We start from the raw sequence: 18638 nt of genomic DNA on the forward strand, positions 1-18638 counted from the left end.
CTGAGGAGGCAGGAGATCATCAAAAAGTATATAAATAGTGTATAAGAACATCCTAGACTCAAATGAAATCTAACACAGGAGAAGTTTAATGACACATCTTCTTTCTCATTTCCCTTCACTCTTCCTCTTTCGATGTAAAACTCTGATTTATTGAAGTGTCATGTGACCCACCTGTAGTTGAAGTGCATGACAGCCTGAAGGGCGTTCCCTCCTCCTGTGGTGATGTCACCCTCAAAGCCAGGAAGGAGGGGGGTGACCACATACACACGGTACTTCTTACCCTCCCTGTGAGAAAAAACACAAATCAGTTACATAAAGAAACAGATTACCAGGGTTCAAATTAGGGCTGGGCGATATGGACCAAAAGTCGATATATTTAGGCTGAATATCGATATACCATATACATCCTGATATTTTTATTGCAAAGTGAGACCAAATGTTCAGTCAAAGTCAAAACCAAAGATGACATGTCACAAGTAGTTTTATTGAAACCGTTTATTCAAGTGAACATAAATACTGTATAACAACAGGAGTACCTTTTTTAAAATCAAAGCTCCATAAAGTGCACATTTAAATAAAAAATATATCTTAAATATTAAATATAAAAAATTATATACATTTACATATAAAGAAAGAAAAAAAAATTGAACTATATCGATATATGCGAAATGGTCTAATTTCCATATCACATTTAAAAATATATAGATATATTGCCCAGCCCTAGTTCAAATGTGAGAATCAGCAGTAGAAGAAGAGAGGATAGAAACTTAGGAAAAAAAACAAAGTACTTGTGCGCTCTGAGGATCCTTTCAATGATGGCGTCCCCGATCTTGTTGTAGACCATCTTGTTGTCGGCACAGCTGATGAAGAACTGGTTCTGATAGGAGAGGAGAGAAAGGACCCACACAAACACAAAAAGAGACAAGTCGGTTCAGGCTTTTTTTTGTTCGTAAGGTGCTAGATTAACAAAGTGCTTAATGGAATGGTTACATCCTGGTCTCACTGCTGGTTTACCTCGATGTAAATGTAATGTTTGCTTTTAGCGATGACCTGGATGTAGGCATTATGGATGGACTCCTCGTGGTACTTTATGCCGGCTGACCAATCTGCTGCTGACCGCAACACCTTGTAAGATAAAATAAGATAAGATAAGATAAGATAAGATAAGATAAGATAAGATAAGATAAGATAAGATAAGATAAGATAAGATAAGATAAGAGATAACAGAGATATAGAAGACAGACACATAAAGAATATAAAAAATAAGACATATACATACATTTTCTACACATTATATGCATACATCTTTGCTATTTGGTATTTATTATTAATATATCTTTTTTGTCTTTGTTTCTTTCCTGAATGTACTTTGCATTTTTAAATATATTGCACATTGGAGAAAATATATTTTAGCAGGTAAAATAGGTTATATAGGTTGTTGCATGTAGTAGTATGAACATCAATGAATACATATTTAAATATATATAAGTGGTATATGACATATATAATATAGAAAAGTACACTAATGTGGTATATTTTTCACAGAAATATCAGTTGAAAACGGAAGAACAGTTTCGCTTCAAACTAAACATGATGGAGTTGTGATGGGATCTTCATGCACTTCTTATTTTAGCCGAGCAATTCAGTCAAAGGCCGGTTCCTTTCAGCTAAAAAGTGTCAATCGAGAGTGCAAACCTTTATAGTTATATAACATTTGGTTTTTTTAACGCTCACTCTTTTATCTTTCTCCAACAGTACTTGCAGACTGGGATGTAGAAACAGTGTGGGATAGTGGGAGTTTACACTGTGCATGTTCTTATGTTTTCTCTGTAATTTTCAACCAGTGGTTCTTTATAGGTTTGGTGAATGGTTGGTTTTTGCCCCACTTTCTCATTTTGTATAATTATACAGAAAGAAAAAAAAACTTTTTCCACAGCATGTGTTGTTTATGAGTGCAGTTAAAAGTAAAAATGGTACTATTTCAGTCCTCTTACCTGCACTTTGGCATTGACACAGTCAGGAACTTGGTATTTGAGCTCACTGGCACTGGAGTGAGACTTCGGCAGCAGGAATGGATAAGAAAGAGAGCGATATTTTGGCTTCATGATCTGTAAAGAAAATGGTTGGAGATTTTGCACAGAGAGAGGGTAAATATAGGGTTGGAAAATGAAAAACAGGAACACAGGAGAAAAAGGCTGATGCCATGGAAAGAATAAGTGAGAGGATTAAGGTATTTTTCCACTGTTCCATCCAGTCATTTCCTAAGATTTCGCCAGGTTAGTGTTTATTGCTCAGTTTTATTTTTTTAAGTAAACAAATCATGATTTTCCCCCAGTGAAATTAGAATAGTTACGTAGCTACTACTTGCTATGAATACAACTATGAATTTGCATTAGACATATTTAAAATCAACAATGAAATTAATAAGCTTCAATCAGTATGAAAAGGGGATACATTTTGCCAATAGAGCAACTTCAGATTATAAAATTCTACTCAAAGGAGTTTAGCTTTAAAGATACTATGTGTAAGACTTTATATGTATTATTATCTACAACCCTGATTCCAAAAGAGTTGGGATTCTTTGAAAGATTTAATAAAAACGATGATTTGAAAAACCTTCGCAACCTACATTCAATTAAATACAGTACAAAGACAAGAGATATAATACTCAAGATGGAAAACTTTTGTTTATTGCAAATATATACTCATTCTGAATTTGATTCATTTTGTTTTATTTAAATTTTACACAGTGTGGATAGTGTGGACTGCATTCTATGTCAAAGAAAATCCAATTCTGGGGAAAAACCAAAGAAAGTGACATTTCTGTTCGCTTGTCTCTCATCGGCTTCACTGCAGCACCACCAGCGTGCAGCACTAGCTAACATTAGCCTAGAAATACAGTCCACCAATTTCAACAAATGACATGCACCCACCTCAACAGAGTCCAAACAAGAAAAATAATGGGATGTTGTATTTGCTAACATTTGCTTTCTTGCTAAAACGAACAGATTGCTTGCTGGTACATTGGCTAGTGTGTCATTAGCAAATAACTTATCAGCAAACATTTGTAGCAAACAATGCCAGATTTGTAGCTAGATAGCTGGCCAACCTTAAGATACACAAATGGTGCTAATTTTAGCAATATAATGATGTAACAATGCAAAGATGTAAAATTAACCATTGCTTTCCACTAGCAGAGAGCGATGTAAGATAGGGCTGTTCACCTAGCTAACGGTTACCTAAGCCAAGGTTATCCAGCTCACTGTATCTTAGCTACACGGCATGGATCTGGTGTTTATTGCTCTTGCTGGTTGAGTAATTTGGAAAATGCAATTATTTTCAGTATTCTATCTTCATGATGTGGTCAATCACGTTCAGTCTTGTATATGTCATGTTACTGTTTTAGCCGATGCAAAGGACGCCTACTGATTGTTAGCATGTGCACAAGCACAAGCAACAGAATGGTGACTGCAGTTCACTTAACAGCCACTGATGTCATCAATAATAAGGTTTTTCTAAAAGTTACACATAGTATCTTTAATTTTGATCCCGTTCTACATTTGTGTGTGTTTGTAATTGCACATTGTTTGTGTGTGTGCGTGCGTATGTTACAGTACCTTAGTGAAGTTCCAGCGCTGAATGAAGTGTCTGGCCACATCCCGCGCAGCTCTGCCATGAACCACCGAGGCGATGTCATGCCAAGGCATTCTGGGAGTGGTGTATCTGTCAATGAAGTCTGCACAGAGCCAAAGCAACCCAGTGTAAAGGGGAAAAATGTGACAGCAGGAGATAGAGAGAAGATGCAGTAAAGCAGGATAAAAAAGCCAGGGGACAGATAGGAGGCAAGAAAGATGGGAGAAAAGAGCACAGCGGGGTCAGAGAGTTTGATGCAGAGAGGGAGAGAAAAAAATGGGACAAATAAGTGTTTGTGGTACTCAGTTCCACTCCATATTAGTTTTCCATATGACTATAAGTTTCCATTGAACTGGTATGACAGGAAAAATCATGAGTCTAAGATTAATATTAAGAAGGCCTTTGTATAGTTTTAGACTTAGCAATTATGGAAACCTTTCAGACAGTGTGTGTCAAAGTTTATGCTTGTGTGTGTGTGTGTGTGTGTGTGTGTGTGTGTGTGTGTCAGACAGACCATCAAAAGGTTTCTCCAACTGGATCCAGTCCTTGTAGACAAAGTTGCAGTAGTCTTTTCCATGCCAGAAGCGTGTGTTTCCCTGTAACTCTCCAACACCTGTCTTGAGGCTTCGTACTGAACCACTCCCTGAACACAAGCACAAATATACAGAAAGAACACTTGGTGGTAAATGGACTAAAATACACATTATATGAACCTTTTATGGCAAAGTTCTTTACAAAGTGCCTCCCATTATCCTAATCCATCTTCCAACATTCCCATTCTTACACATTTTCTCTTTGTTCTCACTGAAACACACCTGAGCTGTCGACACTGCTGACGCTGTCTGCGTGCTGCAGGGTGTGTTTGTGCAGGTGTTTGTACAGACTGAAGCGAGCCTTCCTGTTGCGTCCAATCCCCTTGAGTTTGGGCAAGTCTGCCGGATCACCGGGAGGAGTCCCCTGTCCGTTGGTCTTGGGAGCGCTATCGATGAAGGACACACCCTTACTGGACGGAGTTGTGGTGGAGCCAGCCTGGGAAAAACAACAGGGGATGTGCACTCAGTTGTTAGTTTGTTCCCTACACCTTGTTTAATTAATGCAGTCTAAAAATCCTGTGATGTTCATTTTTGAGTGATACTGTTTTAAAAGAGGTGTTTCAACTGATTCAATTCAATCATTTTGGAAGCTGTAGTTTGTGGTGGTGTAGAACTGCATTTTTTCATACTGACATTTTAAATCCATAATCTTTATTTATATTTATATTGACAAGGAAGGGAAGGTCAAAAAGATAAATAAGGACAGATTAAAATACAATTAAGAGTTTGGTGGGTTTTTTTGCATGTGTATCTATATTTGCAATTCTATCCATGTGAGAATCTGTTTGAGTCTTCATAAGAAACTGATCAACAATTTCAACAATTTTACAAACTTTTTGTGTGGCTCCCAAAACACCTTGACCTATCAATAAGAAGTATTATAATATTAACATTTTTTAAAATGTGAAAATAGTCATTATTTTTGAATGTCTTGTGCACAAAGTTGGAAAGTGGTTGGTTGGCATTTTTTTGTGTAGTTTTGCACAAGTGTGTGTGTGCGTGTGTGTGTGTGTGTGTGTGTACTTATTGTATGTGTGTGATGAAAAAGAAGAGGTTTTTCTGATAGCTTGCACTGTTAAAATATGCTTGCTATATACAGGTACATCTCAATCAATTAGAATATCATAGAACAGTTTGTCAGTTATGTCAGTAATTCAATTCAAAAAGTGGAAATAACTTTATAATATAGATCCATTACACACAGAATGAAACATTTCATGTCTTAATTTATTTAATTTCTTCTAATTATAATGATTATGGCTTACATTTAATGAAGACCTAAAATTCAGTGTTTCCATTTTTTTTTATAATGCTAAAAAGACCAATTATAAAAAGTATATTTAATATGGAAATGTTGGCCTCTGAAAAGTATGTCCATTTATATGACTCAATACTTGGTTGGGGATATTTGACTTGAACTACTGGAAATGGACTTTTCCATCATATTCTAATTTATTGAGATGCACCTGTATGTTCTGTATTCATGCACATACACTGTCAGCCTCTTCAACAGTCCCTGTGCAACTGTGTGAGTTTGAGTGATTTCCTCTCCTCCCTCTCATATTTGGACCGTTTGTCAGGAGGAAGTTTTCATTAGTGGTGTGTGTGTTGTGTGTCTGACCTGCTCAAGGGCCACGGAGCGTGTCACACTGCCGACATCTGTCAGCCGGTGTTCTCTGTCGTCCCAGCGACCATATGCCAGGTCGATCCCGCCAACGAAGGCGACCGATTGGTCAATGACCACAATCTTCTCGTGATGCGCCCACAGATAGACGGAGGAGGAGACGTGATCTGGATGACGCATCACCTGAGGCACAAAAATATGAAATACAGCACATATGGTTTCAAATATTATATGTAGAATTTCTCAGTTAATCATCAGTTAAGAAAATTATATGTATAAACAGAAATACCTCATTTTGAACAGATACAGTCATGGAAAAAATTATTAGACCACCTTTTTTTCTTCAATTTCTTGTTCATTTTAATTACATTTGTTTGGACAAATATAATGATAACAACAAAATAGCTCATAAGAGTTTAATTTGAGAGCTGATATTTAGACATTTTCCATGGTTTTGTTGATAATGATTTTGGTTATTATCAAAATGAACAAGAAATTGAAGAAAACAAGGGTGGTCTAATTGTTTTTTCCATGAATGATGGATGTATGTTAGTAAAAATAATTTGATAAACAGGAAATAAAACAAAATAAATTAAAACAAATCGTGCCAACATAAAATGTAAAAATAAAAGTCATTAAAGTAAAAACATTCAATCGGCAGCATAGTTTCACAATTTTAATAGCTTTTTTGACTTGAAATCTGCAGCCACATGGCCCTTTATGGAATAGTTTGGACATGTCTGTCTTAATATATAGCTCCATTTCTTTCTTGAGTTCATGCAAGTGAGGTTTTACTTTCATGAGGGCAAAAATATAATAGGATTGATTAAAAAATACACTGCAAAAAAGGGGGGTCTGAAAAAACAAGATAAAAACACTAAATCTGAGGGAAACTACATCTATCTTGCTACATGGACAGATAATTTCACTTGACAAGATATCTTGAATTAAGATTCTTAAATCTATAAATAAGCATGTTGCACTTTAAATAAGAAATTTACTCTAAAAAAAATTCTAAATCTAAGTTGTTGGGTTTTTTTTTATCTTGGTAAGAACCAAATAATTTGCAGTGTACCCTTTGTGTAATATCTAATTGTGTGTTTACAACAGACGGTCTGGTGTTGTCGCCCCTCTTTCACTACCCATAATCCTTCAGTTACCTTGATGTTGGGGTGCAGGTGTGAGAGGGTCCTCTTGCTGTAGCCTGAGTTGATCCCCAGGGCGAGCTCCACCTCCTTGTACAACATCACAAAGATGCGCACACCCTGTTGCTGCAGGAGGACAGAAAGTGAAAACAACATTTAAAACACTTTTTTGGTTTCGAAACAGTCTGAATCACTTCTGAAGAGGAAACGAGCATTATTGTTATGCATTTAATGTCTGTAGTGCTCGATACTTGACCTGTGGGCCATTTCTTCCTTATTATATTGCCAATATAATTCCTACTTACTGCCTTGCGTTTGAGGGTACAGTCTAGCCTCCACCTGTTCCCCTCCACCACCGGCCTCTTCAAGAAGATCTCTGGACTCAGCCTGGGGAAAAGAGACAGAACAATACGAACAGAGAGGGTAAATTACATATATATATATATTTATATACACTATATGAAAAACTTAAATTCACATTGAAAGCTTTAACATATGACAGACATGACATAATAATATATAATGTCATGAGTCATTCACACTGGCGTCCTGAGCTTACACGTCTACAATACCATTGGCTCACATTACACAGGCTGACACCTCATTGGTTAAGACCATAAGCCCAGTGATTACAGCCTTGGAATACAGGGATTTCAGTAACGTCAAACAGTTGCGCACAGAGGGACCATAAACTATTTTAAATTACACTGTGTTTGTTTCCTATGAGAAAACTCCATAGTAGTCACCATTAAAGCAAGAAGGAAAGGAAAAATGTCTTTACAGAAAAGTCTCTTTACTATGCATAGCAGTTGAGCTGGTTATTAATATTAGATTTGATTTGCATCTTTGCAACACTGTTTGCAAGGTCACTGTACTGTCAAGGTTTAACTTGAGACAAATTAAGTTCATCTTTGAGCAGGATTTGTGTTTTTTTTTTCATTTCCAACCATTAACTTTATTACATATTTCAATTACAAACAGACATACAAAGTGCAGAGTGGCAAAACTATATTTTCAGGTCATCTGACGGGTCACATAATTAGTTGTTATGTGAGAAACCTGACGCAGATAGTAAATTAAGTAGAGGCAGTGAGAGACAAAGGGGGAGTAGCAGAAGTGTAAAGAGATACGATCTTTCTGTCAGTGTATTTCTATTCTTGGTGTGTGGATGCAGCTGTAATTAGAGCCAGTATCATTGCATTGCTCGTCACAGAGCCAGCCCTTGTGTGCAATACATAAAGTAATCCATGTACTACAGTAACTGGGTATCAGTGTCAAGTTGTCAGCTCATTCTTTGAAAAGAGTCCGTTGATGGCCTGTCTGTTTACCAAACCACAGACATCAGCAATTACAGCTGTTCAATATTGTTTTCATCTGATGCATGACGCTATTTTTACAGCATCAACTACATACTAAAACTTTTACGTTAAAACAACTTCAAACTATTTGAGAAAGGATTACAGGTGCAAAGTGCATATACAGTATATATATATAGACGTGTGATGGTGGATTCTGATGCAGTAAATACTTGAAATAGGACATATCTTGTAGCCATGACAACAACCATACCCTGCTCTTTTAAGGTTATTTACGCACTTTTGCCTCGCTTCAAGAATCGACAGCATAGAGAGGTTGGAAACGTGGAGAAATGGCAAAAGGGGTTGCCATACAACAAAGGTTGCAGAAGTGTTAGCAGATACACATGAATGTAAGAAATGCTGGCCTTAAACTTTAGACCCCAAGGCTACGCATGTGTTTTGGTGACTCACAGTAAATGGAAACACAGCTATTGTTTGTGAAGACCACAGGGCGCCTTTTAACTCAGGAATTCTTATCTCACGAAGCTGGCTCACTTTTAAGCATCACCATGGTTACCTATGCTGCTCGGCTAACCCAAGCTTCAGGAATAAAGTGACAACTAAAGTGCAAAAGGGTTATTTTTATAGCTCAAAGTGCTAATTACATCAGTGGGATTAAAACTAAATGAAACAGAAAATAAACAGAAAGATAGTTTGACTCACTAACGGCCTAATCATGTCGATTTACATGCTGTAATTTATATTCTTCAGCTCTTTTTAGGAGAATTTATCTGCCCTTTTCTCTGCTTTTGCAGCAGAAACTTCATCACTTAGTGTATTCTTAACACTGATCATCATGTGACAAAAATTTGACTTCAAAATAAAATAAATGCATAAGAATAATTAATTTACTATTTGTTACACATCAGCCTGTTCTCATTCACTGTTCATACCTATACATATGAAAAATAAGGAACCATAACTGATTTAATGAGCCATTCGCACTTTCCCTGTACCGGCCGTGTGTACTTAGACTTGCATGGCTTAATCTTTGAGACAAGCAAGATATAGCACTATAATTTGAATAGAATAATCGTGAGCCAGGAGGTGCAGCTTATTACGATCCATATTGACGTTTGTTGTTAGGCAGTGACCTCTGTGGCCATAGTTATTATAACAGACGGGAAGGAGAAAGTCAGGAATACTGATGTTTGTGCTCTGAAACCAAAAGTTTAAAAATTGAGTTTCATATGCAACTTAACTGTGATGTTAACTTCCTACGTAACTATGTCGCATTCTACATCTCGTATGTAACTATGATATGGAGTTACATACGGAAGTAGTTATAAGTAGCTGGGGCTAATAAGTAGTCCAGCTTCACATTAACCATCTGTTTAAGACTGTGACTGACCTTACTCCTATAATATAGAGCAGTCATATTTCATAGGATATCGAAGCAACTGCTGAATGTTGTCCACATTCAATACTTAAGACACCTATGTAACATTTCCATGAGTTAACAGTGCTAGTTTTGTGAGTTCAGGTTCTGTGAAGGCAGGTAGCAGAAAAAAGAGCCAGCTTCATGTTACAGGCTCCTGTTGAGTCCACTAATAGCAACATATTGTGTTTTTCTCCGCTGTTTTGCTTCTCTGGGATTATTATTCTGTCAGGTGTGGAGAAAGTTGAGGCAGCTTTGGATGCTGCAGTGAAAAAATAGAACGGACATCTATTTCTAGGTTCTCACACTTCAGTGCTGACAGCAGACACATCTCAACCAAAATCTTTGACATTTCCACACAAAGACACACTGAAACTCACCACCAGTCAGTGATAAAGATTTCTTCTTTAGCCTCCTCCAAAGCATCAGCCACATCCTCCATGTAGGTCTTCCCATTTACATACCTACAAAGGAAAACAGACATCACTGTCACATGCTTGTGTTGACACATGCACACACACAAACTTCCCCAGCGTCTCCCGTCTCGTAGGCTTCAGTCACCACCCATAACTCTGTCATCACCAAATAACAGTTCTTTAAACACACTGTTTTTCCATTAGCTCACAGCATGTTTTTTTCCCCGCAGGCTCGGTGCTGAGAACAAAGAAAAAGTAATGACATTTTCACACAGATGATTCAATATCACAGAATCTGCCAGCTGAGGGGGAGAGAATGCAAAAAAAAAAGACCTGAAAGATGGAAAAGCAGCCAAAAAAGAGAATTGACTGCTTATTCTCCTCAAACATTTCCATAGTTACCAGCAGAGGAGGAAACAATAAGATATGCTATTTGTTCTAATCTATAATAAGCAGATGTCTTGAAGAGAAACATGATTAATTTTTTTTTTAAAAATTGTATATACATATTTTCTCATTTTAGTGACTTTTGCAGAGCTGAAAAGCCACAAAAAGAAAGGTGAAATTGTAAATGTAGGACATGACATAGATGTGTTAGTAAGAAGCTAATTGGGAAGTTTAGTATAGGGATGGGCTTTATGAAGAAACCTGCCAACTCGAGTATCTATAACGTTAAAGATCAATTCATCGATTAATCACTTTGATTTTAGAAATACTCCAGTATGTATAAAAACATGCATACATGAGAAAATGTATATGTATATATATATATATATATATATATATATATACATATATATATATGTTGTACAGTACTATGCAAAAGCCTGTTTTGATAACGGATGCTTTTATTTTTAAAGGACGAAAAGAGACTTCCTGTTGATAGTAAAACTAACTGAAGTGAGATTAAACTATAAAAATGACATCAAGGAGTTCAATGTTTTATGTTTTAGCCCCCGATGAGGCATGAGGTTAGTTTTCACAGTAATCTTGCATATTTAAATGTGTTTTGTATTTAAATAAGTTTTGAATAAAATTAAACCTGGTAATTCATGCTAGCAAGGGATGATCCAGTAAGCAAATTTTGCTCATATTAATACTGTTGTATTTCAATGTGTTTTATAATTGTTATTGCAACTTTCAGTTTGCAAACTGTAGCTTTATCCAACTTAATTCTCAGCTCATTGGCTTACTGACGTACGGCTGCAGAACTGAACGCCCGGCCTTGTTTCGGTTCAGTGAGTACTGATACGCACTCAGAGATTAAATTAAATAAAAAAATCATCCATTTATCATTCCCATCCCTAGTTTAGTATTTGCATTAAATCTTTGTGCTGACGTGGCAACATGAGGTCCACCAGTTGTGCTCTCTCCCGGTGTGGTTACCATTTGGAAGGGATGTTTTCCTCCTCCTGTGCAAAAGATCCAAAGCGGTGATCTCGGAGGAAAGCCTTCCCGTGACTCCTCACGAAGCTCTCGATGCTCTGACCCCACCAGCGTGCGTGTCTGTAGCTGCTGCACTTAAACACCAGGGTCCTGCAGGGAGGATGTACAACACAGACACAATGAAATACAGTCCTGTGCTCACATTTTATACAGTCTATGGTGCTCACACATACACATACATGGACCCGTTTTATTGACTTTGCCTGAACCACATTCATGCCAAAAATTAGGTAATTGAAATTAATCTAAAGCTTAACACACTGCTGATTAGTTAATCAAAGCAGGCATTGTGTTTCCCTTATATGAGATAACATTGGTCTGTAATCATTCTGAAAATAAACTAAGCCCTGGATTAAGAGTGTTGCAATAAAAAAAAGAGCTCAAGAAAACAATCCACAGTGTAACAGGCTTTAAGCAATCAAGCTGTGATTTTTGAGCCTGTTGGTAACTTTTTATTATATATTTTTTAAAAACTGGGTGATCTTTTGTCATCTAAAAGGAGTTTTCATCATAGTAGAATCAGCAAACAGATATGTTTTCAGCAAAGAGAGAGACTTCTCCATCCCTACAGTTGCTATGGTGTACTCAACCTACACCTTAAAGGGATAGTTTGGATTTATTTAAGGGGCTGTATGAGGTCAGTGTATTGCCCACAGTAGAAGGTGGTCGGCACACCAAAGTCGCACAATAACACAAACTATCTAACCAACTGAGGCAGCGTTAGATCAGCAACTCCTGTGTTCTGCAAGGTAAAATTACTGGTTTTGTCAAAGGAGACTGTTGGCTTTGAAGAGAGCATAGATGGTAGAGGTGGGGGGAAAAAATCGATACAGCATAGTATTATGATATTTAGCGCCAGCGGGCCATCAATATTATTTGCCATTTTGTTTTTTTTCCTGGAGGCCGTAGCAGGCTCACTTTAAGAAATAGACTGGAGATACTGGTATCATATCAAACTAAAAGATCTAAAGAATCTATAGGCACCATGCAACGGTATATCATGTCTGGTTGTTGTTGAAATAACTCTGCAAAGTTAGGCTTTTTTTAATGTTTCATGGTGATTTTCAGAGCTGTGATGTGACATCATGCTATCTGAATGAAAATAGTTGGTCAGTCTGAGGGTTTGAGGAGAAATAAAAAGACTAAAGTGAGATGAATAGACTGAGGATTTTCTCTGAATGTTCTCCAGGTCCCTGTCAGGCAGGGCTGTCTGATGGCAAGGTACAGCGATGAAAATATACTTTTTGGTATCGCCTTTGCATCCTTATTTGCACGTTTGTTGGAATGGAAGTCGCCATTTGCCCCCAAAGCTTCCCTGTGGCTTAAGGACCTCATGCTGTACTTAGACCTGGAGAAAATTAAATATAATCTGAAAACTGTGTTTCTGTTTGGGGCTGTATGATAAGTTACATAGCTAAATTAAAAACACTGCAGGATAAATGAAATGCTCACCTCTGGCAATTAACCTCTCACCATGTTTCATTTCCCTCTCTGCCTCATTTCAACCCATTGACAATGCTACTTCTCTGTATGTTGTTATTTTCTGTGTACTCCTTTATTTGTTTATCTGCTCATGGTAAAAAGGAAGGATGTGTATTATTTCGCACTTTTACTGATCTGTAACAAGACTATGTAGGACTGGGAGGGGGAGGAGGGGACAAGGGGTTGTTGTTGTTGTTGTTGTTGTTGTTGTTGTTGTTGTTGTTGTTGTTGTTGTTGTTGTTGTTGTTGTTGTTGTTGTTGTTGTTGTTGTTGTTGTTGTTGTTGTTGTTGTTGTTGTTGTTGTTGTTGTTGTTGTTGTTGTTGTTGTTTTTAGAAAAGGAAAAAGTCTTTATTTCTCATTGTATGTACTTTTGCCTGTCAAATGAATAAAAAACATTTATAAGAAAAAGAAAATATACTTATTAAAACGAACACTTAAACTGATGTTTGATTATTTTAGGGGTGGTTGGGGGCAGTACCTTCAGCAGAATCATACAACCCCACTTTAGGAAATGAGAAAAACTACTTTCATCAGAAATGCATGTCTGTCCTGTCAGATTGTAGGAAGTCTCTGGGAAGTGTATTACTTTCACTGCAGGATACATAATGAAATGAAATGACCCATATTAGGATAGAAGATTTTGGCAATAACTTCAAACCTTGCTGTGATGCTTTACTCATAGTATACGTGACAACAAGTTATATTTAGCAGGACTCACACACACACACACACACACACACACACACACACACACACACACACACAGAAATATGACCTGGAGAGGCTGTCAATCCGGACTCCGTGTTTGGTCTCTGTGTCTTTGGAGTCCATCTTGATGCTGAACTCTTTATCCACCAACAGGACGAAGGAGATGGCCCCTGAGTCCGGCTTCATGTACAGCAGACACGAGTCCTTCACCACCAGCCAGCTACACAACACACACAGTCATCATCCTCATTTATTTATGATTTGTGCGTCCACGTAGAGTTCTGCAGCTCTCGATTCACTGCTGTGGAGAATTTCTTACATTTCTTGTTGTGAGGAAAAGGGTGTAGGAAGACAAATCATCATGGGGATGTAGGTGGATGGACAGAGCGTTTCAAATGTGTGGGATTTTTTTGTGTTGTCTTCAGAAAACAACAATAAGAACTGCTCACATAATAATTTTGGCTGTGATAAAGAGAAATAAACAGACAAACAGATGAAGCGAGAGGCGAGCATGTGCCAATGCAGCTGGGCTGAAGATGCTACTAGGTTTTGTCAACAAACTACAAAAGAATGACAAAAAAAATATGATAGCCGAAACTAACACTTATTAAGATATTATCATTATTATATTTTTGAATATGCAATGAGTGGTCACTGTGTGTTAACACCCACACTGACAGCTTCCTGCAAGGAATCTCAGTCTGGAATGTTTAATTTCTTTTGTTAATTGCATCCATCACACCTACGTTTTCAACAGGTTTGCCAGTTAAAAAGAGAAATCACAAGTAAAAGAAACTAATCTTTTCTTCTTGTTTTATCACCATAAGACATCAAGGGACTCAATCATGTCCATTCCCAGTAGTTCAAGTTAAATAGCCCCAACCAAGTATTGAGTCATATAGATGGACATACTTTTCAGAGGCCAACATTTCCATTTTAAACATATTTTTTAAAATTGTTTTTTTGTAATATTACATTTTTTTGAGACACTAAATTTTAGGTCTTGTTTTTCATGTTTTTCATGTTAAATCTCGACCTGTAAAGTAACTAAAGCTGTCTGGCTAACTCTAGTGGCGTAAAAAGTACAATATTCGCCTCAAAATGTAGTGACGTCGAAGTATATAGTTACATAAAATGGAAATACTCAAGTACACACACCTCAAAATTGTACTTAAGTACAGTACCTGAGTAAATGTACTTACATGCCACCCCTGTTTTTTGGAAATAAATAATAACTGAGTAATAAGATAAGCCTAATTAGAGTAATGACTAATCAACTAAAGAAGTTCACTCAGACCAAACCAACCAATTCATCTTATTCGACTAATGGACTCAGAGCGAGCAGCCCTTTTGATAATGCAGTTTCGTTCCATTGGAGCATTATTTTTCCAGGCAGAGGACAGAGGTAATGACGCACCGTTTGGACCAGCGGTAGCAGGCCTGGCTGTGACCACAGCAGTTCATGCCAGGTATACGATGTCCACCTGAACGCTTATAGATCATCCCTTCCCTGGAAGAGACAGAAAATGAGTTAAGCCTCTTCTTAAAATAAGTACTTGAAGATGTCAGGAAAGTACAAAAAAGACTTAGAAATTTGTAAATGATTTAATGAAAGTGACATTTTCATCCAGATCAGCTTGATTTCAGCTTCACTCGGCTGTGAACTGTTCAGTGTTTATCCACCTGACAAAAGACTAACAGAACCGTTTTTTAAAAAAGGAAGTGAAAGAAGAGAAATGCTCACAGTCCTTTGGGCCCCAAGTCATGAATGAAGGACAGCTGGCTGACGTCAATGAACTCCATCTGAGAATAGACAGGAAGAGACAACGGGGAGTCTTCACACACTGACTCTTGTACGAAAAAAACTTGATACATACTGTACTCTACACAGCAACATGTGACATGACTGTGATCTGGCTGCTATTACAGTACATCCACGCACTCCATCCACCTGGAGGCATCGTGACTCAGCCTTAATTAACTCAACACATTGTCATCAACGTCTCAGATGCGTCACAGTGATGCACAGTATTAATATGTCAGCATAGAACAGGCACGATGCTATGGCTTAATCTAGAATTGGTCTGTTTTAAGGCACCATGAAGGTAAAGTAAGTCAGGGCCAATGCAAAGTTTAGTTTATTAAACAACACACACTGCATGTTGTTGGCCCAAATATAAGATATGCTGATAATAAATCTGTGTTATGACTGTTTTAGTGTGTAAAATGGTAGGATTCGGATTTACCAAAGTTACACAAAAATACAAACAAACTGACAATCAAGGCAGCGACAGACCAGCAACGCTTGTGTTTTGTGAGGTAAAATTAGTATTTTTGTCAATGGAGTCTGGTGGCTTTGAAAAAGAGCAATATAACTTTTCAGTTAACCCTAAGTCTTCAACTGACACAGAGTGTATCAGTTGCAGACTGTCTGCAACTGATTTTAACTTTGGTCATTTTAAATAGCATTTTTACTAATTAATTCATTTTGTCTATGATCTGAATTTTCAATTTGTATTTCTGTACTGTTTGTAAATGTACTCGTCGTCACTGTAAATGAGGGAAACCTCAGAAAGTGTATGTAAGTAAAGTTAAACAGGGCTCTAGGATACAACGGCGTATTAGGGCCAAGTATGAAAAAAAAAAAAAAAAAGACGGATCCGGGGGAGGGGAATAATAAAAAAAATGTTGAGAAAAAAGTTGAAAATTTACGAGCTGGTGTGTTTAGGTTTCCTTGACAAGACTTTTTTTTCCTCATAAATCCGATACTTTTTTCTCGTAGATTTGCCACTTTTTTCTCATAAATCTGTGACTTTTTTCTCGCAAATTTTAACCTTTAATCTTGTAAATCTGTGACTTTTCCCCCCCGTAGATTTGCCACTTTAATCTCGTAAATTTGAGTTTCGAAATATCAACCAGCCCATCCCTATTTATTTCTTTTCATACTTGGCCCTAATACGCAGTTGTACTGGGATGACATGCCAAGGTAAAGAGAGGAAAATATTCTAAATAGTGTACATTGAACTGATAAAACTGGCCTTTTTTTTAGGTGGCTTGTGGATTGTTTAGCTACTGTTGACTATGGATAAGTACCTCATACAACCCTACTTAATAAATAAAATATAGTATATTTGTATATATAATTTTCAGAAAAATAGAAACATTGTGTTTTTACTTTTTCACAGTATAAACAGTATTTTTCTTCAGGGTATTTTAAAGACTCAAGGCCGTTTGCTATTATAACTGAGCAACAGTTATAATATACTTAAATTTGTTGAGTGTGTCAACATGACGCAGTCATGATGCTATGGGTAAACACATTTATAATCTATGTCAACACTCACTGTTCCATCACAAGGGCAAAATACTGAAAAACACTAGTTAATTATATTTACTTTTACAGTGTGTTCAGGCACTTACAGTAGATGATGTGATACATTTGTCTCAGATCTACAGTTGCAAGAAAAAGTATGTGAACCCTTTCAAATGACCTAGTTTTCTGCATTGTAGAAGCAGGACAATGACCCGAAACATCAAAGCAAATCCACTACAGAATGTTTTCAAAAAAGAAAATCTGCCTTTTGGAGTGGCCCAGACCTCAATCCAACAGAGATGCTGTGGAATGACATCAAGAGAGCCGTTCACACCAGACATCCTAAGAATATTTTTGAACTAAAGCAGTTCTTTTCGAAAGAATGGTCCAGAGTTCCTCCTGAGGATGTGCAGCTCTGATCAGCAGCTATCAAAAGCGTTTGGTTGAGGTTTTTGCTGCCAAACGAGGCTTGATCAGTTATTAAATCAAGGGTTCACTTACTTTTTCCACCATCACTATGAATGTTTAATGGATGTTGTAGAACCTGATGATGTAATAACTTCCCGATAATGTAATAAAAATCTGCACTTGAGTCCATTGAAAATGAAATAAAACCTGATAATGTAATAACTTCCCGATAATGTAATAAAGTGCATTTCCCAATAATGTAATACACTTTTTTTTTACCAATAATATAATAAAGTATAACATTAATGGGAGGTTATTACATTATCAGGTTAGCCTTCGTTTCGCAAGTCCTGATAATGTAATAACCACCCATTACTTGAGTTCAAGTGGTGATACTAGGCAACTCTAGCTCAAGAGCTCTAGCGCCACCAACAGGTCAAAGTTGAATGTTTATTAACTTTTGACCCGTTCATCCGTTTTTCACAAACGAGGTATCCATGACACATGAATGCATTCAACAGCTTCTTGAAATCTAAAGGTGCTTAGTGTTATACTTTATTACATTATTGGTAAAAAAGTGTATTACATTATTGGGAAATGCACTTTATTACATTATCGGGAAGTTATTACATTATCAGGTTTTATTACATTTTCAATGGACTCAAGTGCAGATTTTTATTACATTATCGGGGTTATTACATTATCGGGAATTTATTACATTATCAGGTTCTACAGATGTGTTCAATAAAACATGAAATATTAGAATTGTTTGTGTGGTATTAGGTGAATGTGTTTATCTATATTTGGGACTTAGATGTAGATCAGCTCACATTTTATGACAAATTAATGCAGAAAACCAGGTCATTTCAAAGCGTAATTTGACTACTGTCTAATACATTCCAATAACAAGCAGTTAGTGAACATTCTAACTTTTTAGATCATCTGACATCTTGATGTGGTTATGTCGCAGCTTGCAGTGCTTAGTAGGATTACTCACAGTATGGTGATATTTGCGGTACATGGCCATCTTCAGCAGCTTGTTCAAATAGTCTTCTAATTGTCTCTGTAGAAACACATACACTATATTTTGGCCACTGTGAGTATTTTTATGACAAAATCCATGCACGCACACA

The 18638-nt window shown here is 36.9% G+C and overlaps 1 protein-coding gene across 1 annotated transcript in view; it reads right to left on the reverse strand.

Annotated features, from left to right (window-relative positions):
- pld1a (phospholipase D1a) overlaps window positions 1-18638 on the reverse strand; it is a 45389-nt gene that overhangs the window by 7394 nt on the left and 19357 nt on the right. Inside the window, exons 6-21 of the mRNA XM_059353118.1 lie at window positions 18503-18568; window positions 15529-15587; window positions 15202-15294; window positions 13852-14004; window positions 11534-11683; window positions 10112-10195; window positions 7301-7382; window positions 7011-7121; window positions 5848-6033; window positions 4449-4662; window positions 4148-4276; window positions 3618-3736; window positions 1995-2108; window positions 1015-1125; window positions 789-877; window positions 172-285 (exon numbers count right to left, since the gene is read on the reverse strand). Of these exons, the coding sequence (XP_059209101.1) occupies window positions 172-285; window positions 789-877; window positions 1015-1125; window positions 1995-2108; window positions 3618-3736; window positions 4148-4276; window positions 4449-4662; window positions 5848-6033; window positions 7011-7121; window positions 7301-7382; window positions 10112-10195; window positions 11534-11683; window positions 13852-14004; window positions 15202-15294; window positions 15529-15587; window positions 18503-18568 (1874 nt within the window). The remainder of the gene's footprint in view (window positions 1-171; window positions 286-788; window positions 878-1014; window positions 1126-1994; window positions 2109-3617; window positions 3737-4147; window positions 4277-4448; window positions 4663-5847; window positions 6034-7010; window positions 7122-7300; window positions 7383-10111; window positions 10196-11533; window positions 11684-13851; window positions 14005-15201; window positions 15295-15528; window positions 15588-18502; window positions 18569-18638) is intronic.

The sequence above is a fragment of the Centropristis striata genome, chromosome 16 (assembly GCF_030273125.1).
Source record: "Centropristis striata isolate RG_2023a ecotype Rhode Island chromosome 16, C.striata_1.0, whole genome shotgun sequence".
In the NCBI taxonomy this organism is placed as follows: domain Eukaryota; kingdom Metazoa; phylum Chordata; class Actinopteri; order Perciformes; family Serranidae; genus Centropristis; species Centropristis striata.